This window comes from Piliocolobus tephrosceles, chromosome 9 (assembly GCF_002776525.5).
Source record: "Piliocolobus tephrosceles isolate RC106 chromosome 9, ASM277652v3, whole genome shotgun sequence".
In the NCBI taxonomy this organism is placed as follows: Eukaryota; Metazoa; Chordata; class Mammalia; order Primates; family Cercopithecidae; genus Piliocolobus; species Piliocolobus tephrosceles.
The window spans coordinates 45,769,739-45,794,509 of NC_045442.1; the positions used below are offsets into that span (position 1 = coordinate 45,769,739).

A 24,771-nucleotide genomic window follows, 5' to 3' on the forward strand; every position below is an offset into this window, starting at 1 on the left:
ATTCATAATGGAGTATTTTATAAGGAATCAGAGATGTAGGACTAGGAAACAGAATCTAAGAAGCTGGTCTCATGACAGCACAACACAAAATAAACGTTAGTTTTGTGCAGCTTCAGTTCTCTAAACTTCCCCTACTTTCTCAGAATCCCAGAACATGTGGTTTGACAAACACTCCTTATGATTGCCTTAATAAAAATGGCTCTCAAATATTACTGTTAAGAGGACTATATGGACGGAAAGTGGAAGTAATGACTACTAAGTGTCAACTAGATGAATACACCTTACAAAGACTTTCCACTTTTTTTGTTTCATCCTCATAACCACGTGATAACTGCTAATATTATCTTCATTTTATATAGGAGAAAGCTAAGATTTAAGAGCATTAAAAAACTTGCCCCAAATAACAGTATACAAATGAAAGAGCCAGAACTCAAGCTCAGTTATCTCTGATTACAAAAGTCAAACTTTTTCTACCACTGTTCCATAATTCTACTTATAATAAAAAAATAAAGTTTTACATACAAAAGCAATAACACATTTTAGTCAAAGCCAGCATTCCTACAAGAGCAGTACCTGTCATAAATGACAGAACCAACAGTGACAATAAAAAGCAAGAAAAAAGTTATGAAAATCTTCACAGGTAAACATAGCAAATATGGGAGCAAATATACCGGGACTGGTAATGATAAATGTGCTCAGGGAATGGGGGTTGGTAGGATAAGGATGAAGACTTTCTTCTTAAATTAAAATCTGATAAATGCCCTCCTTCCACCCACCACCTACCCAGTTTCTTTTAAATTCTTTGTGGTTTGGTAGTGATAAGTCTCGCAACCAACTAAAATTAAAGATACACAAATGGCAAATGGGATTTAACCATTTATATTTCCTTATAACTAAAACTCAAAAGATGCCATTACCTCATATTGGCTTATATGAGACAAGAGAAATGAATAAACATTTAAAGAATGAGTTTTTATGAAATAAGAGGCAGAAACTGAAGAAAGGAATAAGATTAAGAGGAAAAGCTTCCACAGAAGTGAGACTTGCCATAGAATCAGCTAGGTAGGCAGGTCTCTTCTTTACTCTCTTCAATGAAGCTATCACCATCTTACAAAAGAAAACTCAATAGATAAAAATTAGTAAAGCTAAAGGTTTACCACAAAATGATAAAGCATGTCAAATAAAATATGCACTGAAATACAGTAAATACCTTTTAAAAATGAGTATACAGTGAACACTTAAATTCCTCAAAGGCAAGAAGTATAGATCTCTTTATTCACTATCTCCTCTTCCCCATTCCTACCAGATTATAGAGCAAAGAACAAAAATAAAATATACTTGTACAAAACAAACTTATTAATTCAATTAAGTAACAGTACACCTAAATTCGCTTAATGTTATGAATGCCTGAAGAAAACAAAGATATAAACAGATACAATTAATCAGAAAGTCCATATTAACAACTCTTCTTCACCATGTATATAATAATTGCTGTAAAAGTTTTAACATACTATTAAATGTGGGTATGCCTAGTGTAAATATTTTAAGATCTTCAAATTATGTATGTTTGCAAAGACATATATATCACATGTAATACTATCCTAAAAATAAAAGAAATAAAATAGAACACCTGCAGCTTGCCAGACTCACTTACCCAGAACCAGAAATATAAACAGAGGTAAAAAAAAGATAAAGAAGATTGGAAAGTGACATTAGAACTCATAACATGCTATAACTTAGTAGTTCTAGGAACTTCTGAAGTCAGTAAAATTTGGAGAGGTTAAAACAAACAAGCAAAAAAGCAAAACATAAAGGGAATATTGGCATAAACAGTGGATGGTCTGCTACCATATGTACCTGCGTGACCTTGTTCAACTCACTTAACTTCTCTAGGCCTCAGATTCCCCATCTGTAAAATGAGAAGGTTGGACTAAATGATCTCTTTCAGGTACTCTCCAGTTCTGAAAGCCTATGATTCCATGTGGGGAAGGGGCATTAAAATATATGCATTAAAAGCTACCCTCAACTACTAAAGAGACTTCATTAACTTGGGAATCCAATGTTTGGGAATATAAAAACAAACAGGCAGTCAGGTTCCTAGGCTCTCTCCAATGCCAACTTTAACCATAAAAATGTAAGTGACCTACAATACTGATAGTACAGCTGAAGTCCTAAGTTCTTGAAGCAGGAAGTCACTACACACAGGAATGAAAAGAATTTCCTTCCCTTTTTTTGAATATGTTAAACTAGAATAAAATTTTCAAAAAGGCAGAATTTGTCTTAGGTGTCCTTCGATCTCCATTCTGAGACTCTCTAAATCCCCAATTCTGATAGTCTAACCCTGAAGCGACTCAGTTTAATGGCTTCCAGCTTTTGAAAGTTCGTGTCCTTTTTTATTACTTAGATTCTGAATCCAGTTGTGCAAAAAGTACAAAGCTTTGTGGTTTTTCTTTTCCTCCAAAGAAACACTGTGGTATCTGGAACAAGGCTCTTTGTAGGAGAGGTTTATCAGGAAAAGAGAAAGACCCCTAAATGCATAGATCATTTGTAAGCTGGGCCCACTAAGTTTCCATAACACCTTTTACTTTCTTTTATCTTGTTGCCTATTGCCACCGCGATTCTCTCCCACACTCAACACACAGACACCACAATCTGATGATAATGAATTCACTGCCATATTCTAAACACTTTTATGCCAACAAGCTTCTTACAATGCCATTCCTTTGGCCTGTAATGTCACTTCCTCTCCTCTCCTTGGCTTGAAAGTCAACTCTTACTGGTTCTTTTCACCCTAGCTCAAACATGCCTTCCTTTATGAAACCTTCTCTATAAGGTACAATTACTATTGCCAGTATTCTCTTCATTGCAACCTTCTATACAAGAGTTACTTCTGTAATGCTTTGTCTACCTTTTACATTAGAATGTAAGCTACTTGAGAACGGGAACTACATCTTATTCACCTCTGTACGCACCCCTCAACAGGTTTTGTGATATCTAATAAGTGATAAGGACTTAACAAACATTTGTTCCTTCATGAATCTGAGAAAAATCAGTGAAAATTTACTGAGAGTAACAATATCGATGTCCACTCCACTCTAAGTACTTCTGGCATTTTATCACACTAGAAAGATCACTAAATTATAGATAAAAAAGCAACACCCCACAAGACAAGAAGGCACAGAGAATCTTTCTTTCTTTTTAGTAGAAGTTTAAATGCCCACTGAAGGCAGAAGTGAATCTTATTCTTCCATTTGATAAACTCTATAGAAAAATTGTAACTGTGGATTAGTATGTGTAACTTTACATTAAAAATTTTTCCTATCTATAATTTATAGATATCACATGGGAAAGATAAAGTCAGGTAGAAAAATAACACGTTTTACGTGCTGATTTTTAAAAATCAGAAAATGGTCAATATTTCGAGAAGGAAAGACAGTCTTCAAGGGCAAAAATAGTTAAGTTTTTTCTTCCTTCCTTCCTTTTTACCTTTTCACATCTCTACTCCCAAAGTCAAAAGAAAAACAAAAAATTAAAGATAAGGTCAACTAGCTCTATCAATCAGGTGGGCAGTCCTTAAAACTCTGTCCTAGACAAGACAAGCCAACTAATTCAGCAATCTTAAATAACTTATGTTATGTACAGTTAGAGAATGCCCTAACAGCTTTTTCAGTCAATAGCTCTAGAGACACAGGATAAACAAAATTATATTCACTCTAAAGTATACCTCCATGGAAGATGCTATTAGTGCTTTAACAGAAACTCTGCTGTGAATTACACTTCAAATTACCACACGGTTATGGGCTCAAATATGGGCTAGATGCCAAGTCATTTAAAGCAGATCAAGTAACATGAATCTGTGCCAACATTGTTTTACCTCATCACTACACTTTCTAAATGATCTAACAATGCTCTCGGACTTCTTGAATTAATTGGTTTAGGAATACAATTCTGTTAAAATATATCTTTAACTCTACCTCACTCTAACAAGCAAGTAACTTTCACTTAATAGTTGTTTCAGAAGATATTTGCAAGCATACAAATAAGAAAACATACTTACAGATTGTATATCTTGTAATGGTTTTTATGCTTTGAATCCAAAAACCTTAAAATAAAACAAACAAACAAAAAGCCACCATTAACAAAAATGAGCTAACATTTGAAATTACATTAATACTATCGAGAAAAACCAAAAGACAGATTTTCTTTTTCCTAATCTCAAATACCATTTAAGTGAAAATAAATAATCCAACAAATATCCCTCCATGGGTTTAGATCAGTAATCGTCATTGTTAAAATAATTATTACATTACACAGATTTATACAATCTGAAGTAAAGCCAGAGATTTTCAGAGAATATTTTCATAATCTTCTATCTTCAACCTAACATGAGATTGAATACTAAGACATAACTTCTTTAAAAAGTATTAGCATTTAGTGCAAGTATACGTAGCTCATACAGGTCTACAAGACAGTCATAATCAAGTACTCTTAAAAACAACCCTGAAAATTCAGACATCATTTTCCCTTCAAACTAAAAACTTTTGATATTTGAAAATCCACGTACTATTTATTCTGTACAAAGGTATTAAGCATTTCCATATATATGTATTCCATTCAACCCTCACAAACATCTAAGAGATAGAGCTTATTAACACTATACAGAAGAGGGAGGTAGGTCTCAAAGAGATTACAGCACTCGCCCAAGGTCATGTACAGCCAAGAAGTCAAAGAATCAATACCAAAGACCTTTCCCTCAAGACAGTTATGAAAGTAAACAACAATTACAGCTAACATAAGCACTTACTATATGACAGCACCTCAGGCATATAAATTGTTTAATCCTCAACCCCATAAGATAGACAAAAGAAGGGCTAGAAGACCATAAAGCTGAGGAACTAACAGAATATACAGAATAAAAAGACAAATGAAAATCAGAACACTAAACAAAAACTAAGAGTTCAGGATGTTCAATATTATATTAGGAGTTCCAGAAACAGAGAACACTGAGAAGAAACTGAAGACATAACTCAAGAAAAATACTCAAATCTGAAGGATGTGAGTTTTCAAACTGGAAGGGTGCATGAGTACCTGGCAAAACAGATGAAAATAAGACTGAAATAGAAGCACACATATCTTATGAAATTTCTGAATACCAAAGAAACAGAAGACCCTAAAAGCTGCCAAAGAAACAGGTTTCATAAAAGAATCTAGAATCAAAATGACATTATCCTTTTTAACAGCAATACTAGCAGCTAAAAAAAAATTGGGCAAAACCTTCTGATTTTGAGGGAAAACTCTTCTCAGCCTAGAATTCTATACCAAGCAGACTATTAATCAAGTGTGACTATATAATAAAGGCATTTCAAAATAAGCAAAAACCTCAAATAATTTTGCTTCCCATACACTTTTTCAGGAAGTTACTAAAGATGTGCTCCGCCAAAACAAGAGTGGGAAACCATGAAAGAAGATGACAGTTTCCAAGAACTGAAGAATCTAACCCACAAGAGAGGAAAAGAAAATCCCTAGAATAATGGTGAAGGGACATCTTGAGTAGAAAGCCATACAGCAAGCCAGGAAGAACAATTAGCCCAGACTGGGGGAGATCAGAAGGCACCTGGAAAAGATAAAACTGATGTAATGCCAAATGTGCTTAAACATGTTGAGAGATTTATACAATTAGGGGTAAGTTTATGAATTAAAGCTAAGAACATTTAAAACTAATTTTTTTAAAAAAAGAGAGAGACAACTGTTAAGTCCAGGAAAAACAAAATATGCAGGAAAAAAGTCACAATGTATTATATCACTTAACTATGAATGGCATTTATCTAATTATAATCCCATGAAAGCTCAATATTGATATAACCAAAATTATAATGTAACTACTGGCAGGAGTTATAATACAATTACTGGCAAGAAGAAGGATGAGGAGGAAGTCTGAAATATGTGTGTGGTGAGGTGGAGAAAAACAGTATATGAACTTGAATCTGAAAAATTATGTTACAAAGTAGTGCAAGCAGTATTTGTAACTGTCACCAACATAAATTATATATTTTTATATCACACTACAGTTGTTGCAGATAGGTTACCATCCTTAAAAACAAAGAAACATAGTGCCCCTTGCTTTCAGCATGGTGGCTCTTCCCTGATACAGAAGGAAATGGAACTCAAGTAGAACACAGAATTCACTGAGGTAAACAGGAAGAGATAAGACTGTTAAGGCTGCTGGAGTTTGGACAGCGAGGGACTAAGAATTTCGTATGGATTTCATCTCAGGTCCTTGGCTGGGGGCTGGGCTGTCTATGTGCAAGATCTGAAAGCATAATGGAGATGACACCAGAGGTAACGAAATATAATACTGGGAGAAGTTGGAGTTCTGGCCTATGCAGAGTTGAAGAGACCTCATGGAACACCCCAGATACTTAGCTGAGACATTGGAAAGGGCAACCTCGAAGTAAAAACCATGCCCCAGGACAAAAGACAAATCTGAAATAGGCCTGCCTTAACAAACAGAACCAAACCTGACAATACTAAATCAACTGTCAATTTAAATGCCTGACAAAATGAAACTCAGCACCCTTAAAGGAAGTAACAATCCAGACTCCCTACATTTCAATATACAATTAAAATTTACTAGATAGGCAAAGCAGAAAAACATGACTTATTACAAAGAAAAAAAGAGCAGACAATAAAATCAAGACTCCAAGATGAACCAGATGTTTGAATTAACAGACAATGTCTTTAAAACAGTTACTATAAATATGTACAAAGATGTTAAAAAAAAAAAATGATTACAATGAGTGAAAGATGGAAAGTCTCTGCAGACATAGAAAATATAAAAGACAGCAATTTGAGGCCTCAAAAGTACAATATCTGAGAAAAAAAAATCTATTGGATGATCTCAACAGATCATAGACTGCCGAAGAAAGGCGTGGCAGATTGTATTTTCCAGAAATTCATTTAGCAAATATTTATCAAGCACCTGTTATATAACAAATACTACTGTGGGCATAGTGGCAACAGAACTTGAAGTAATGACAACCATAATAACAAATGCTTCCAGCAGCCTGAGAAACCCAATGGAGAACTAGCTTTTGGTATCTCATTTGGAAAACAGCCTAAGGACATTGGACAGCTCCCACCAATCCTAAAATAAATGAAACAAAAATCAGCATCTGAAAAAGCAAAATAATTATTTATTTGCTACTTTTTCCCATGGCTAATTCGCTATTTGGTAACCATATATATTTCCCCTTAGTCCATTCTCACACTGCTATAAAGAACTACATGAGACTGGGTAATTTAGAAGAAGAAAGGTTTAATCAGAGGCCTCAGGAAACTTACAATCATGGCGGAAGGCCAAGGGAAAGCAAGCATGTCTCCCAGGCAGGAGCAGGAGGAAGAGAGAGAGCAAAGGGGGGAGGTGCTACACACTTATAAACAAGCAGATCTCAGGAGAACTCTTTCGCCAGACAGCACTAGGGTGATAGTGCTAAAACCATTACAAACCCCCCCCCCCCATGATCCAATCACCTCCTACCAAGCCTCTCCTCCAACACTGAGGATCACAACTCGACATGGGATTTGGGTAGGGACACAGAGCCAAACCATAAACCCCTGCTGCATTCATGTTTAATCAACATTTGATCTCAGAACCCTAGTGTAACTACAGCTGTTACTGCTGTTACTAACACATAAATTTACACATAAATCATCCCTGCCTTAATCCCATCAACACAAGCAAGCTCCAAACATTTCAATTCTTAACCACTGCCTCCTGACCAACTTCAGGATGGTTATTAGAATTACTTCTGTTACATATCCAATACATGGAAAGTAACTATCTTGTTTAAAATGTTCTTGTTTGTAACTTTTACCTGCACAGTACTGCTTTCTCCTATACTGCCTCAAGTTAAAGAAAAAATAATAACAGCTTTGAATAATTCTGCTCAAAAATAGTGATTCCTAGTACTCAAGAAAATCTACTCTCTTTAAATAGCTATAAAGCTGGAGGGAAAAGAAAGAAACAGTGGCAGGCCAGGCATGGTGGCTCACACCTGTAACCTCAGCACTCTGGGAGGCCAAGGCGGGCAGATCACTTGAGGTCAGGCATTCGAGAGTAGCCTGGTTAACATAGTGAAACCCTGCCTCTACCAAAATTACAAAAATTAACCAAGTATGGTGGAACGTGCCTGTAATCCCAGCTACTGGGGAAGTTGAGGTAGGGAGAATTGCTTGAACCCGGGAGGTGGAGGTTGCAGTGAGCCGAGATCATACCACTGCACACCAGCCTGGGTAACAAAACAAGACTTCTTCTCAAAAAAAGAAAAAAAAGGAAGAAAGAAACAGTGGCAGAACTGACCTATAACTCACTAAGAAATTCAGAAGGCTATCAAAAATAATACTAAAAACTGTCAAATATTTCTCCCAAGAAATTGTATCATTTTGTGCTTTTACCAACATGCATAAGAGTTCCAGTTAATCTATATCTTTGCCAATTCCTGTAAGCCCTTTTTTAGCCACTCCAGTAAATATGAGATATCTCATTATGTTTAAATTTTCATTTCCCTGATGACTGATTTTAAGCATCTTTTCATATGCCTACTAGCCATCTCTATATCTTCTTTTGTAAAATTTCTTTTTACATTTTTTGCTCTTTTTTTTTCTTGGAGACAGGATCTCACTGTGTTGCTCAGGCAAGGTTGCAGTGGTGCGATCACAGCTCACTACAACCTCCGCCTCCCAGGCTCAAGCTATCCTTCTACCTCAGCCTCCCAAACAGCTAGGACTACAGGCGCATGCTACCATGCCCAGTTAATTTTTTGTATTTTTTTATTTGTAGGGACTGGGTTTCACCATGTTGCCCAGGCTGGTCTCAAATTCCTGGGCTCAAGCAATTCACCTGCCTCAGCCTCCAAAAGTGCTGGCATTACAGGCGTGAGCCACTGCACCCAGCCTGCCCTTCTCTTTATGGGGTTATCTTCTCATTATGAAGTTGTAAGAGCATGTTTATGTATATATTATACATTCAAGTCCTTTTTCAGATATACGTATTGTAAATATTTTCTCCAAGGTTGCTTGCCTTTTCATTTTCTTGAGTCTTTCAACGAGCAGAAATTTTTAATATTGATAAAGTCAAATTTGTCCATTTTTTTCGTATATGGTTAATTTTATATGTACTGTCTAAGAAATCTTTAAACCAAAAGTCACAGAGATTTTCTCCTATGTTTTCATCTAGAAGTTTTATATTTTTAAATTCTACTTTTACATTTAGGTCAACAATTCATTTCAAATTAATTTTTGTGTATGATAAGATGTAAAAGTCAAGGTTCACCTTGTTTTCTCTATTGTTCCAGTATTACTTGTTTAAAAGATTATCCTTTTCCTGTGAATAATCTCAGCACCTTTGTCAAGAAATATGTATGTGAGCTTTTCTGGAATCTACTCCATTCAACTGATCTTATGTTATGTGACCCAACAATTCTACTCAAAGGTATTGAATAAACAGAAACAAAAATGTATGTCCACAAAAGTCTTGCACATGAATGCTTACAGCAGCTTTGTTCATAACAGACTCAAACTGAAAACAACTCAAATGCCCGCCACACTAGTAAAGAAATGTCATATCCATACAATGTAGTATTACTCAGCAATAAAAAAGAACAAATTATTGATACAAGCAACAACAGGGATTTCAAAAATATTATACTAAAAGAAACAAACCAGACACAAAAAGGAATACATGCTATATGATTGTATTTATATGTAATCCTAGTATAGGCAAAACATCTATGGTGATAGAAAGCAGATCAGAGATTGCCTGAGACCAGGTTTGGGGAGGACTACAAATGGGCATGAGGGAAACTTTTTATAAAGCGAGTGTTCTAAATCTTGGTTGCTGTGGTGTTTACAAGAAGGTGTGTGTGTGTGTGTGTGTGTGTGTGTGTGTGTGTGTATCAAAAGTCAATGAACTGTACATTTAAAATGGATAGATTTTACTGCATATAAATTATACTCCAATAAAGCTAATTTTTAAAAGTAATATAAAAAAAGTAACAAATAGCCTCTGATTCAGAAATATCAGTATGTAAAATGCAACCTACCTTTAAAAAGTCTCAAATTTATTTTGATTCAACTAGAGGATAGCAACAAAAGGAGTATAGCATCTTCAGGAATTAGAACTTTTTAGAATGAGAGGCAGAATGACGGTATAGAATAGCACTGTCTAACAGAACTTTTTGCAATAATGAAAATGTTCTGTATCTGTGCTGTCTTAATACAGTAGTCACTAGCCACATGTAGCTACTGAGCACGTGAAATGTAGCTAGCAAAAACAACTGAGTAAATTTATTTTATTTTATTTACATTTAAACATAAATAGCTACATGTGGCTAGTGGCTACCTACACTGGATAGCAGATATCTAAACGTATCTATCTATGAAAAAAAAAATCTACTGAGATACAACCCACATGCTTCCTAGTCGGGTAGTAGAAATGGGTACATCCCTAGAATAGAGCATAAAATTGGAACAGAGAAGAGGTACAGTAAAAATTAGAGACTTTACAACTGTCAAAATATATACTAAACGTATTTCCAACTACATGCAGTTTACCAATAAATTCTTGCTATGCTTGATTAATCTGCTTCTGTCATTAGATTAGAAAGAAACTACAATTCTGGATATATTTCTAACTAAGAATGAGGAAAAAGTTTGAGTGGAAATGCCAGGAAACAGGGAGAAAGTGTTCACATAATTTTAGAGTTCACGTCAGACAAGGAAGGAAATACTGGTGTAGTTAGATATGATACAGATCAGTAAAACAGATTTCAAAAGCTTCATTTAAATAACAGGCTATGAATTCATAACTCAACCTATAATGAAAGACTTGTGGTTTTAAAAATTAAAATTCTGTATAAACAACTACAAACGACTCTAGTTTTAAAAAGACAAAGAAGGAAATACAGAAATTATCTAAAATCAACCAACACAGCTGCAGTGAATTTACCTTCAAAGCTCAGATTTAAAAGGTACATATATATATTACAATAGCCAAAAAAGGGGATGGGGAGAGAGAACTACAGATGAAACAAAACAGCAGCATATATAAAGGAACGTGAAAATAGCAAAAACGAAAGGCTTGGAGGGGAGAATGTTCATACCAAAAAGAACAATAAAAAAATTAGGCCAGGTGCCGTGGCTGACACCTGTAATCCTAGCACTTTGGGAGGCCGAACAGGCAGATCACTTGAGGTCAGGAGTTCAAGACCAGCTGGCCAACATGGTAAAGTCCCATATCTACTAAAAATACAAAAATTAGCTGGGCATCATGGCACATGCCTGTAGTCCCAGCTACTCAGGAGGCTACGGCAGGAGAATTGCTTGAACCTGAGAGGCAGAGGTTGCGGTGAGCCAAGACTGCGGCACTGCACTCCAGCCTGGGCAACAGAGTGAGACTTTGTCTCAAAAAAGAAAAAAGAAATTAGACTCCCGCACATTAAACAGTTATATAATGCTAAAGACAAGGAAAAAGGCAGGAACTCTTAAATTCCCTTTTCACTTTTACCTTCTCTATCCAAGAGAAGATGATTCAGTAAGTCAGGAGTAGTGGGCACATGACATTTCTCTTTATTAAAAGCATTTTCTACTTGCTAATTTAAGAAAGGTGACTTCTAAAGAATATTTCTTAATAAACAATCAATAATGCAAAACAAAAGATAACCCACCAAGTTCTTTATGATATTATTGTTTCATCTGTATTTTGTAGTCACAAAATTCAAATGGCAAGATAGAACATTAGACAACTGTCTGAAGAAAGAATAAAATTGTTTTCCTGAAAATCATTAAGGAAAATACAAACAACCTAAAAGAAAAATAAGTTGAAAATAGGGTCAGTTATATACATACACACACACCAAAAAGTACCTAAGACCAATACATCAAAAAGTCGCTAAACCTCACAATTAAAACAACACAATCAAGTAACAAGATAGCATTTTTTGCCAACAAGCTATAAAAAGTTAAAGTTTGAAACTATTCAGTTTGCCAAGGTTAGTGGGGATAGAAGGAAGAAGCACTCTTGAACAGTGAGTATATAAAATATCATTTTTGAAGGCACAAGTTTAAACCAAAGACGCAATGGACCTAGCAACTCCACTGCTAAGAATTTGCCTTAAAGATATACTTGGAAAAAACAACAAGATACATATGTGAACTGTTCTCAATGACAAGAAAGAACTGGAAACAACTTACATATTCATCATGGGGCCTGTTAATTATAGCATGATCATAAAATGAAATAAAAGGTTCTTAATAAAAGAATCAGGTAGGTAGATATCCACAACAATATGGAAGATTCCTCAGACAAAACATTTTTGAAAAGGGCTGAACAGTGGTAGTATGTTCCCAGTTGCTTTTCTGAAAAAGTGGGTAAATCATGAAAACAATTTTCTTTTCTTTTTTTTTTTTTTTTTGAGACAGAGTCTCGCTCTGTCGCCCAGGCTGGAGTGCAGTGGCTGGATCTCAGCTCACTGCAAGCTCCGCCTCCGGGGTTTAGGCCATTCTCCTGCCTCAGTCTCCCGAGTAGCTGGGACTACAGGCCGCCCGCCACTTCGCCCGGCTAGTTTTTTTTTTTTTTTTTTTTTTTTTGTATTTTTTAGTAGAGATGGGGTTTCACCGTGTTAGCCAGAATGCTCTTGATCTCCTGACCTCGTGATCCGCCCGTCTCGGCCTCCCAAAATGCTGGGATTACAGGCTTGAGCCACCGCGCCCGGCCGATGAAAACAATTTTGAAAAGAATATGTGAAACTTTAAATTATAGACATAGTTGGGAAGAGGGTAAAATAGGAGAAATTTGTAGGGGATATTTGTTATCTTCAGGCTGTTAGGCAATCAAAATACCATTCCAATTTGGAGATAATTTCATGAGATTAGAAGCAGGTACTTCTTTCCTCATCTTTCTCTTAACACATGTACAGGCCTGATACCAACTATTCATAGGTCTTTTTGCTGTGGATACCAAATCCTAGTGAGGACAAGGTACAGGAGAGTCAGAGATTATTTCTAGAGATCACCAGAGGAGCTGAGTTAATGAGCACAGTCACCAGTTTCGAGGCATAGTGGCAGTACCTATTACACCAAGTGTCGAAGCAGCAAAGTCCTAAGAAGATTGTTCCTGTTGAAACCTTGTGGCCATGCCTTGCTTCCCCCTTAGCTTCCACCTATCTTCCAAGTCTTGTTCTCAAACTATGACCTACCTAATACTTTTTAAAAAATTCCTTTCTGATTAGGTAAATCAGAGTCACTTTCTATCATTTGCAAGCAAGAATTCTGGTTTCTTTTACAGCCTTTTCCCATAATTTTGTTTTGAGTGAGGGTTGGTGAAATCATGCTATTTTGTGAGCTCCCTTTAATATTTGAACTTTATAATTTCTTACCTACCACCGTGAGGAACTGAGAGACTCGCAGGAGATTTAACAATCTATTTAAAAGAAGGTATTACAACATTTTAAAAAGGGGATGAGGTTATGTTCTCTCAAATAACTTGAATATTACTTAGGGAAACATTCACCGTGGCTGCCCCTCCCACTTCCTTCTCTTTCCTCCCAAGGATTTCATGCCCACAGTTGGCTGATTGCCTTATAAGTCTGACACAATGGAAAGGCGGAAAAAAAGCAAGAAAACAGCACTTTCCAAAGGGAAATGGGAAAATCTGCCTACAGATACTTGGAAAGTAGAGACTAAAAAAGTAGATAAAAGCAGCGAGGTAATACTCCCAAAACTTGGATAATCTAGACTACAAATCTTTCTAATACACACATCTCTTACTTCAAATAATTTCAATGTGTAAACATCTAAACTTATTAATGAAAGACTCACAGATCTGAGAACACTTTTTTTTTTTTACTTTATTGTGTGTAAATTATACTTCAATAAGCCTAACTTTTTAAAAAGCTTCACATTCTGCAAAATATCCCGTATGGGCAGACCTCTTACCTGGGCAAGGAAAGAGGGCAGAAAAAAGAAACAAGCACAAGAATGTGGGGCTACTCAAGAGAGTGTAGTAGTGGGGCATTAACAGCACAGACCTCAGTATGTCCTTGTGAAGACTGGCGGTCTTGGGGATTAAGAACTGGCAGCTCTGATTGTTAGTCTGGAGCAGCTTCTACCTCCCTGGGAGGCCACTGTGCTCTCTATCCTACCCCTGAGAGATTAGGGAAGGAACAGCACAGCAGGCTTGCCCTGGGCCTGACTATGACCCAGGTAGGTGGGGACACCAGGTACCGGCCCCAGCAGAGATGGCTTTCAGGTATACAGGTTGCTGCGCCTTCTGAAACTCACGGGGTAACACTCAGACCATGCAGGCCCAAAGCTCTGATGCCTCCTGCAGGTTACACTTCCTGATACTTGCAAAAGGCTAGCACGAGATGCCAGGGTGAGAAAATCTGTCTTTATTTTTAAATTTCTTTACTTCTTCACAGTTCCTATGAAACAGAGAGCTTCAAGAATACATTTTAAAATTATTTTTGACAAAATAATAAACATATACCTTTCAAATGATTAAAAAAAAAAAGTTTGGAATAAAAAATTAGTCCAAGAGCTGGGCGCAGTGGCTCACACCTGTAATCCTAGCCCTTTGAGAGGCTGAGACAGGTGGATCACCTGAAGTCAGGAGTTCAAGACCAGCCTGGCCAACACGGTGAAACCATGTCTCTGCTAAAAATACAAAAAATTGGCCAGGCATGGTGGCGCACACCTGTAATTCCAGCTACTTGGGAGGCTGAGGCAGGAGAATTGCTTGAACCCAGGAGGCAGAGGTTGCAATGAACCGAGGTCACACCACTGCTCTACAGCCTGGGCAGACAACAGAGTAAGACTTCATTTCAAGAACAACAACAACAAAATTAGTCAAAGAAAGATGGCAGAATAAGAAATACCAGGAACTCATCTCCCTACCTAGACAACTGTAAGCAGAATCTGTGATTCTGGAACTCTGGAGTCTATTCAGGCCTTCAGTTTCTAAGGAAAGGCTTGAATGGTAAATCACAGTTTCAGTCCATTTCAGCTCTTTGTGCAGTTGTGGCTACCCCATCACCCACTCTCATAGCAGGCAACCATGCACATGTTCCTAGAGGATCCTGCACACAGTTTGTAAGAGTCAAGGTTGGCAACGAAGACCTGGCCCTCCAAATATCAGGAATCTGTGTTCTGATCACTAATTGCTGTTTCTGATCAAAATGTGACACAGAGGCAGACTATCATTGTTCAACTGCCATTGGCTGAAAAAATTTCCAGGGGATTTAAAGATCCAGAGCTATTTCACCCCTTTGATTGATTGACTGATTGATTGATTTTGCCTTTTAGGAACCAAACATTTAAGAGGGATACTACTGCAAAGGAACTGCATACGTAGAGCAATTTAGAGAGTCACTACACATGCCCAGCGAAAAACACAGGCCAAGAAGATCTTAAGATTACACCCAGCATAGAAATACTCTACAATAAACTAAAAAAAAAAACCAACTCCTAGAGAAAAGAGAAAAATCTAATTTCCAAAGTTACCACTCTTTAAGATTCAAATTCCAGTTTTTGACAACAACAACAAAAATCACAAGGCATACCAAAAAAAAAAAAAAAAAACCCACCCCAAAGAAAGCATTAAGTATAGGCCAAAAGGAAAAAAATAAATTAACAGAAACTGTCCCTGGGAAGATCAGATGGCAGACACTTACTAGACATAGACTTTAAAACAAATGTTGAAAGGTGCTCAAAAAGCTAAAGGAAGATATGGATAATGTCAAGAAACAAAACTGAAATATCAATAAAGAGATAGAAAACATAAAATATCAAAAAATAAATGCTGGAACTGAAAAGTACAAAAACTGAAATAAAAATTGACTACAGGAATTCAAAAGCCAATTTGGGCAGGCAGAAGAATCAGTAATCTTGGAAGGTAGAACAACTGAAAATACCATGTGTCTGAGGAACAGAAAAAAAAACTGAAGGAAAATTGAAGACAAGAGCCTAAGAGACCTGTGGAACACCATAATCAAGTAGACCAACACACAAACACTCTGGGAATTCCAGCATAAAAAGAGAGAAAGGGAGCAAGAAAGATTATGTGAAGGAATATTAATCAAAAACTTCCCAAATTTGATGAGACATGAATATAAATATTCAAGAAGCTCAATTAACTCCAAGTAGGAAAAACTGAGATAGACTATAATCAAACTATGAACAAAGAGAATCCTGAACATGGAATGAGAGAAGCAACTTGTAACATAAAAAGGGATCCTCAATATCAGCAGATTTCTTATTAGAACTCTTGAAGGAGAGAAGGCAGTGGGATGATATATTTAAAATCCTGAAAGGAAACAAACAAACAAACAAACACAAATGCCTGTCAACTGAGAATACAATATCCAGCAAAAATGTCCTTAAAAATGAAGAAATTAACACATTTCTAGATTAACAAAAGCTGAGAGAGTTCATTATCACTAGACCTGTCCTTCAAGAAACGCTGAAGTGAGTCTTTCAGGCTGAAATAAAAGATTAGACAGTTACTTGAAGCTGTATTAAGAAATAAAGATCTTGAGAAATGATAAATACACGAGCAATTACTGAAGCTAGCATTATTGTAACATTGGTTTATTACTCCACTTTTTGTTTTCCACATAATTTAAGACACTACTGCATTAAAAAACAATTATTAGTCTATGCTTTTAGACACACAATACATAAAAATGTAATTTTACGACATCAGTAACTGGAACGGAGCAGGGACTGAATCTTATGAGCTGAATTTTTGTATGCGATTTAAAGTAAACTGGTATAAATTGAATTTGCAGTTTAGAACTTCAGGGCATTAAATGTAACCCCCAATGGCAACCACACACACACACACACACACACACACACACACACACACAGAAAATAGCAGAATATAAACAAAAGGAAATAACAAGGAAATTAAAACACTTCACTAAAAAATATCAACTAAACACAAGTGCCAGTAAGGCAGGAAATGAGGGACAAAAAAGCTGTAAGGCATATAGAAAATAAATAGCAAAATGGCAGCAGTTAAATCCTTATCAATAATTAATTGTAAATGATAAAACTCTGCAAGCAAAAAGCAGAGGTTGACAGAATGTATAAGAAAAACACAGTCTGTAAGAGCTTGTATATGCTATCTACAAGAGACTCATTTTAGATCCAAAGACACAAATACGGGATGTAAAAAGATACTCTATACAAGTAATAACCAAATGAGAGTGCAGGTAGCTACATTAACATTAGACAAACTAAATCAAAAAAGGTTGAGATGAAAAAGATATTACACGTCAATAAGTGTCAATTAGCAAGAAGATATAATAATCAAAAACGTTTACATGCCTAATAAGATACCACTCAATTATATGAAACAAAAATTGACAGAACTGAAGGTAAATAGCCGAAATAACAGCTGGACATTTCAATACCCTACTCTCAATAATGGACAAAAAAACACCCAGTCAGAATATAGGTAAGGAAATAGACGATCTGGGCCAGACAAAGTGGCTAATGCCTATAATCCTAGCACTTTGGGAGGCCAAGGCGGGTGGATCACGAAGTCAGGAGTTCGAGATCAGCCTGGCCAACATGGTGACACCCTGTCTCTACTAAAAATACAAAAATTAGCTAGGTGTGGTGGCGTGTGCCTGTAATCCCAGCTACTCGGGAGGCTGAGACCAGAAGAATCGCTCGAATCCAGGAGGCAGAGGTTGCAGTAAGCCAAGATCGTACCACTGCACTCCAACCTGGGTGACAGAGCAAGACTCTGTCTCAAAAAAAAAAAAGAAAAACCATATAAAATATCTTCTCCTATCACAACAGGATGATACTGATAATCAATAAAATCAGTAACTGAAGAAAAAGTAGAAAATTCACCAACTGTGGAAATTAAAAAATACACTGTTAAACACAGAACAAATCACAAGGGAACTTAGAAAATACTTAGAAATAAATGAAAACAAAAAAACACAACATGCCAAAAATTACAGAACAGCAAAAGCGTCCTAAGAGGGAAATCTGTAGTTGTACATATTTACATTGAAAAAGATTTCAAATCAATAATCTAACTTCAAATCTTAAGCAACTAGAAAAAGAACAAACTAATAAACCCAAAGCTAGCAGGATGAAGGAAATAAAGCTTAGAGATGATATAAATAATAGAAAAATAACAGAAAAATCAATGAAACCAAAAACTGGTTCTTTGAAAAAATTTTAACAATTGACAAAGCTTTACCTATATTAAGATAAAGAAGGTTCAAATTACTAAAATCTGAAATAAGAGTGGGGACATTAGTATTAATTGTACAGAAGTTTTAAAAAAAGATAAGATAGTACTATGAACCATTTATATGCCAACAAATTAGATAATCTAGATTAAATGGAGAAATACCAAGAAGCACAAAATGTACCAATACTGAATCACAAAAAAAAAAAAAAGAAAATCTGAACAGACCTGGAACTAGGAACAAGACTAAATCAATAATAACATAAATAAATTCTAGACAAAAGCCCTAGATGTGATTTTTCCAACTGTGAATTCTATCAAACATTTAAAGAACACCATTTTTTCCCAAAGTTTTTCCAAAAATGGATGAGGAAACACTTCCTAACACATAAAATGAGGCAAATTCGCGAAGAAGCAGGGCACGATTTTAATGTGCCAAGAATCAGTTGTGTTTCTGTACCCTAAGAATGTTAGGAAAGGAAATTAAGAAAACAGATTTACTAGAGCATCAAAATGAATAAAATACTTAGGAATTAACTTAACCAAGGAGGTAAAATACTTGTACACTGAAAATTACAAAACATCACTGAAAGAAAGGAAAGAATATGTAAATAAATGGAAAGACATCTGGTGTTCATGGGTTAAAAGACTTAATATTGTTAAGATGTCAATACTATTCAATGCAATCTACAGATTAATACAATCCCTACCAAAATCCCAACAGTTTTTTGCAGAAATTTAAAAAAAATCTAGGTGGCAGGAGGCGAGCTCAAGAAAAATAACTAATGGGTATTAGGCTTAATACCTGGGTGATGATAGAATCTATACAACAAAAAACAATGACACAAATTTGCCCATGTAATAAACCTGCACATGTACCCCTAAACTTGAAAGTTAAAAAAAAGAAAAAAAGTTATCCTAAAACTCATTAAGGAACCTGAAGGGCCAAAACCATCTTGAAATATAAGAAGTTGGGGCCGGGCACAGTGGCTCATGCCTGTAATCGCAACACTTTGGGACACTGAGGAGGGCAGATTGCTTAGGCTCAGGAGTTTGAGACCAGCCTGGGCAATATGGCAAAACACTGTCTCTACAAGAAATACAAAAATTAGCTGGGCATGGTGGTATGCACATACAATCCTAGCTACTCAGGAGGCTGAGGTGGGAGGATTGCTTGAACCTTGGACGTGGAGGTTGCAGTGAGCTAAGATTGTGCCACTGCACTCCAGCCTAGGCAACAGAGCCAGATGCTATTTCAAAAAATAAATACACAAGACATACACTTTCTGATTTCAAATTTTACTATAAAGCTACAGTACTAAAATTAGTGTGGTCCTGTCATTAAAAAAAAACAAACATACAGTCCAACAGAAGAGTCAAGAGAGCCCAAAAGTAAACCCTTGCATCTACTGTCAAATAATTTTCAACAAGAGTGCCAAGACTATTCAATGGGGAAAAGACACTCTTTTCAACAAATAATGCTAGGAAAATTAGATATTCACATCTAAAAGTGTGAAGCTGGACTCTTACGTAACATCATATACAAAAATTAACTCAAAATGGATCAAACACCTAAATGTGGGAGCTAAAACTATAAAAACCTTTAGGAGAAAACATTGGGGAAAGTTTCATGGTATGAATTTGGCAATTATTTCTTGAATGTGACACCAAAGGTACAGGCAACAAAAGAAAATAGACAAGTTGGATTTCTTCAAGCTAAATAGCTCCTGCACAGCAAAGGAAACAATCAACAGAGTGCAAAAGCAACCCATTATTTATGGGAGAAAATATTTGCAAATCACATATCCAATAAGGGATTAATATTCAGAGTATACAAATAACTTCTTTTTCTTTTTTCGAGACGGAGTCTCACTCTATCACCCAGGCTGAGTGCAGTGACACAATCTCGGCTCACTGCAACTCCCCCACATCCCGGGTTCAAGCAAGTCTCCTGCCTCAGTCTCCCCAATAGTTGGGATTACAGGTGTGCACCATCACGCCTGACCACGCCAGCTAATTTTTGTATTTTTAGTAAAGATGGGGTTTCACCATACCGGCCAGTCTGGTCTCGAACTCCTAACCTCGTGATTCACCTGCCTTGGCCTCCCAAAGTGCTGGGATTACAGGCATAAGCCACCGTGCCCAGCCAGAGTATACAAATAACTTCTAAAACACAATTTAAAAGTCCTACTACTGAATTCACAATGGGCAAAAGACTTGAAGAGACATGTTTACTCCAAAGCTGATATACAAATGGCCAAATAAGCACGTGCAAATGTTCAATATCGCTAATCATTAGGGAAATGCAAATTAAAACCACAATGAGACTTCACACCCATTAGGATGGCCAATATTAAAAAACAAACAAACACATAAACAAAACAACATGTGATGGTGAGGATGTGGCAAATTCAGAACCCTAGTGATGGTGGTAATGCAAAATTGGGCAGTCACTGTATCAAACAGTATGGTGGTTTCTCAAAAATTTAAACACAGAATTACCATTTGATCCAGCAATCTCATATCCAAAAGATATGAAAGCAGATACTCAAACAGGTATTTATATACCCATATTCATAGCAGCATTATTCACAACAGTCAAAAGTGTCCATTGATGAATAAACGGATAAACAAAATGTGGTATATACATACAATGGAATATTATTCAGCCTTTTAAAAGGAAGGAAATGCTAACGTGCTACAACATGGATGAATCTCGAAGACAGTGAAATAAGCCAGTTACAAAAAGATATTGCATGATTCCACTATATATGAGGTATCTAGAATAGTCAAATACATAGAGATCAAAGTAGAACAATGGTTGGTAATAAGAGGAGGAGCAATGAGGAGTTATTATTTAATGGGTTTGGCATTTCAGTGTGAGATAATGAAAAAGTTCTAGAGATGGACAGTGGTGACAACTGCACAATAATGTAAATGTAGTGAATGCTAAATGTTAATGCTACTGAAGTGTATGTTTTATATATATATATACACACACACACATATATATAAAATATATTATCACAGTAACAAAATTACTCGTCTCTGGCCCTATTTATCTTCAAACCTTTATTCCTGCTTCTCCCCAGATGCAACCACCCTCAACTACTCTGATTCTTTTTCCTCGTATTTAATTAGGTATTTTAAAATATTATTCTTAATACTGCTTCTTATCCTGCCATGGTAAAGGAGACTTACAAAACTAGTAGTACTCCACACATGTTTCACTTATCTTAATTCCCCTAAAATAGCAATATCACAATTTTGGGTTAACTCAATCAACCAATGCTAATAATTGTTTCCTTTTCCTAAGTTGTTCAGTTTTGTAAGAATCCATTACGTTTTTCTCCAAATATTTCAACGTCCATCTATCAGTTTGATTATTTTCCTGGAAGTTCTAATCTCCTGCTCCAATCAAAACTGGTAACTTTTCAGCTTGTGTCACAGCTGTCATCCTGGGACTTTCTCCTTTGTTGCCTCTGAGTGGGATTCTGTGTTTACTGAAGCTCTTTTATTTCTTTTCTTGGTTTATTCCCTTGTTTTGTTGAACCACATCTTCTAGTAATGTCCAAAAAAAATGTTCTTCATCAGTACATTTTTTTAGTCCTTCAGTTTTTCCCCCTACTTTCACATTTGATTGATGGTTTAATTGGATACAGAATTCTAGGCTGAATGCAGAACTTTCAAGCTGATGTTTTACCACCTTCTACCTTTAATTCTACTGCCAACAAGTTAGATGCTATTCATATTCCTAAGTGATTCTAAAAAGTTTTTAGATATTCTCTTTATTTCTGATGTCCTAAAACAAATTTCGTAATAATTTGCCTAGTACAGGCTTTATTTGGCTTTATTTTATTGTGCTTGGCATTATGTAGGTCTTTTCAATCTGGATGATTTCTCTCCTTTGTTTTCTCTTTATGAATCCTGTTAATTAGAGACAAGATCTCTACAATGATCTTATAGCACATTTTAACTGATAAAATTAACATACAACACTCTACAATATTGTCTAAAGCAGTCTATACATATACAAATAATGTAATAACTAACATATATAGGTCTGACTACTAATTCTATGAATTATACAGAATCAAAGTTACAATCTCAAAAATCGATGAGAAATGGCAATGAATAATCTGTTCATTGACAGAGACAGGTCAGACATTACACAACTCCAGCTGATTTTTGTCACGCAGGAATGTGAGCCAAGTGTTGAAAGATCCTTCAAAATTTCAAAAGCAGCTAGAAATATAGCTGTTTATGTGAAGTCTCAATTTCTAAATACAGGTAATGTATTTCAATTTTAAATATGGTATGAATCAACAGTGTTAGGTCAAATAAAGAATATTAACAAGATTAGCCCAAGAGTTGTATACAAGATAATATGGTTCCTAAGGAAACAGCTTTGGAATCTGACAGACCGGAAGTCAACCTTAAGTCTCACTACTTACTAAAAGTAATGCTTGGGGAAGTTACCTTCTTTTAAACCATCTATGAAATGGGGATAGATTTACTGTAGAGATTTAGTAAGATAATACATACAAACTGGCTATACAATAGTTATACATGCAAATAAGTATGTAAATAAATGCCCAATAAATGTTACCTGTTATATAACATACAAAAAAATGGATTGGTGTAGATAATATAAACACTGTCGAATCCACTAAGGAATTAAGACTAACAAAAGAAGTAGGAGGAGGCTGGGCATGGTGGCTCACGCCTGTAATCCCAGCACTTTGAGAGGCCAAGGCAGGCAGATTACCTAACGTCAGGAGTTCAAGGCTAGCCTGGCCAACACGGTGAAACTCCACCTCTACTAAAAACACAAAAATTAGCCGGGCATGGTGGTTGCACGCCTGTAATCCCAACTATAGGAGGCTGAGGCAGGAGAATTGCCTGAGCCCGGGAGGTGGAGGCTGCAGTGAGATGAGATAGCCCCATTGCACTACAACCTGGGAAACAAACCTAGACTCTGTCTCAAAAAAAAAAAAGAAGCAGGAGGCACCCAATAAGAACAGGGCTTTCTTTTGGGGTGATAAAATGTTTTGAAACTTGATAAAGGTAGAGGTAACACTGGAAAGGTAATAAATGTCACAGAATGTACACTTTAAAATGGTTAGCTTTCTGTTATGTGAATTTCACCTCATTAAAGAAAAAATGTGGGAAAAAGGAGTCAGAAAATGCTAGAAAGGGAGAATGAAACTGATCGTTCTTTCCTCTAAAGTAATTTGAAGCCTGCCTATAAATAGTATCTCTTTAACTCCTTTTTTAAACTGAATAGCCAATAGTGATGTTAGGGCAACAAATACCTCCTTTTTATTGAAAATCAACATACAACTAAGGTTGATAGATTGAGAGATCAACGTATTTCAAATATTTCAAAAGAATATTTGAGACTGGGAGTGGAGGCTCATGCCTGTAATCCCAGCACTTTGGCAGGTCGAGACAGGTAGACTGCTTGAGTTCAGTAGTTCTGAGACCAGCCTGGAAAACATGGCGAAACTCTGTCTCTACCAAAAATACAAAAATTAGCCATGTGCGGTGACGCATGCCTATGGTCCCAGCTACTTGAGAGGATGAGGTGGGAGGATCGCTGGAGCCCAGAAGTCCAGGTTGCCGTGAACCATGATCACAGCACCACCGTACTCCAGCTTGAGTGACCGAGCAAGACTCTGTCTCAAAAAAAAAAAGGCGGGGGAGTGCTCTTGAATATATTACACAGCTGCTTACACATGGGGGAAAAGCTCACAGTGAACATGACAATAAATAAATCTTTTTCAAAAATCACTATATATCAGAAGACTGTACTCTAAAAGCATTTCCTTATAATACAGGACTCATGCCACCAAGAAAGAAAAGAAAAAGGAGGTAGAGGGAAAGGGAAAGAACAGAAAAAGAAAAGAAAAGCATCATACTAGAATCTCACTCTTGGGAGATTAACAACGCATAGTGGCATATTAAAGGTCCTGCAGTGAGAAAGACAGTTCACCTCTATTAAACCTCCATTCTCCTGATTTATGAGAAACAGAACAATTCTTTAGTTATGCCTCTTAAACATATGAAACACCAATTTTGTTCAAGACTGCTTAGATTTATACCAGATAACATAAATTAAATAACTTCAATATTAGCTTGAGGGATGAGATTAACATATATAATTGGCTGGGTGCAGTGGCTCATGCCTGTAATCCCAGCACTTTGGGAGGCTGAGGCAGGTGGATCACTTGAGCACAGGAGTTGGAGACCAGCCTGGGAAACATGACGAAACCCCATCTCTACAAAAAACACAAAAATCAGCCAGGCCTGGTGGTACATGCCTGTGGTCCCAGCTACTTGGGAGGCTGAGGTGGGAGGATCACTTGAGCCCAGGAGGCAGAGGTTGCAGTGAGCCGTGATCATGCCACTGCACTCCAGCCTGGGTGACAGAGCAAGAAACAGCCTCAAAACAAAAAAAGGGGGTGTTCCAAGATGGTCAAATAGGAACAGCTCCTGTG

At 36.4% G+C, this 24,771-nt stretch overlaps 1 protein-coding gene across 2 annotated transcripts in view; it reads right to left on the reverse strand.

Annotated features, from left to right (window-relative positions):
- Nucleotides 1–24,771, reverse strand: part of PTEN (phosphatase and tensin homolog) — a 104,085-nt gene that overhangs the window by 39,420 nt on the left and 39,894 nt on the right. For both annotated transcript variants that reach the window (XM_023225219.2, XM_023225217.1), the window contains exon 3: nt 4,058–4,102. In XM_023225219.2, the coding sequence (XP_023080987.1) occupies nt 4,058–4,102 (45 nt within the window). The remainder of the gene's footprint in view (nt 1–4,057; nt 4,103–24,771) is intronic.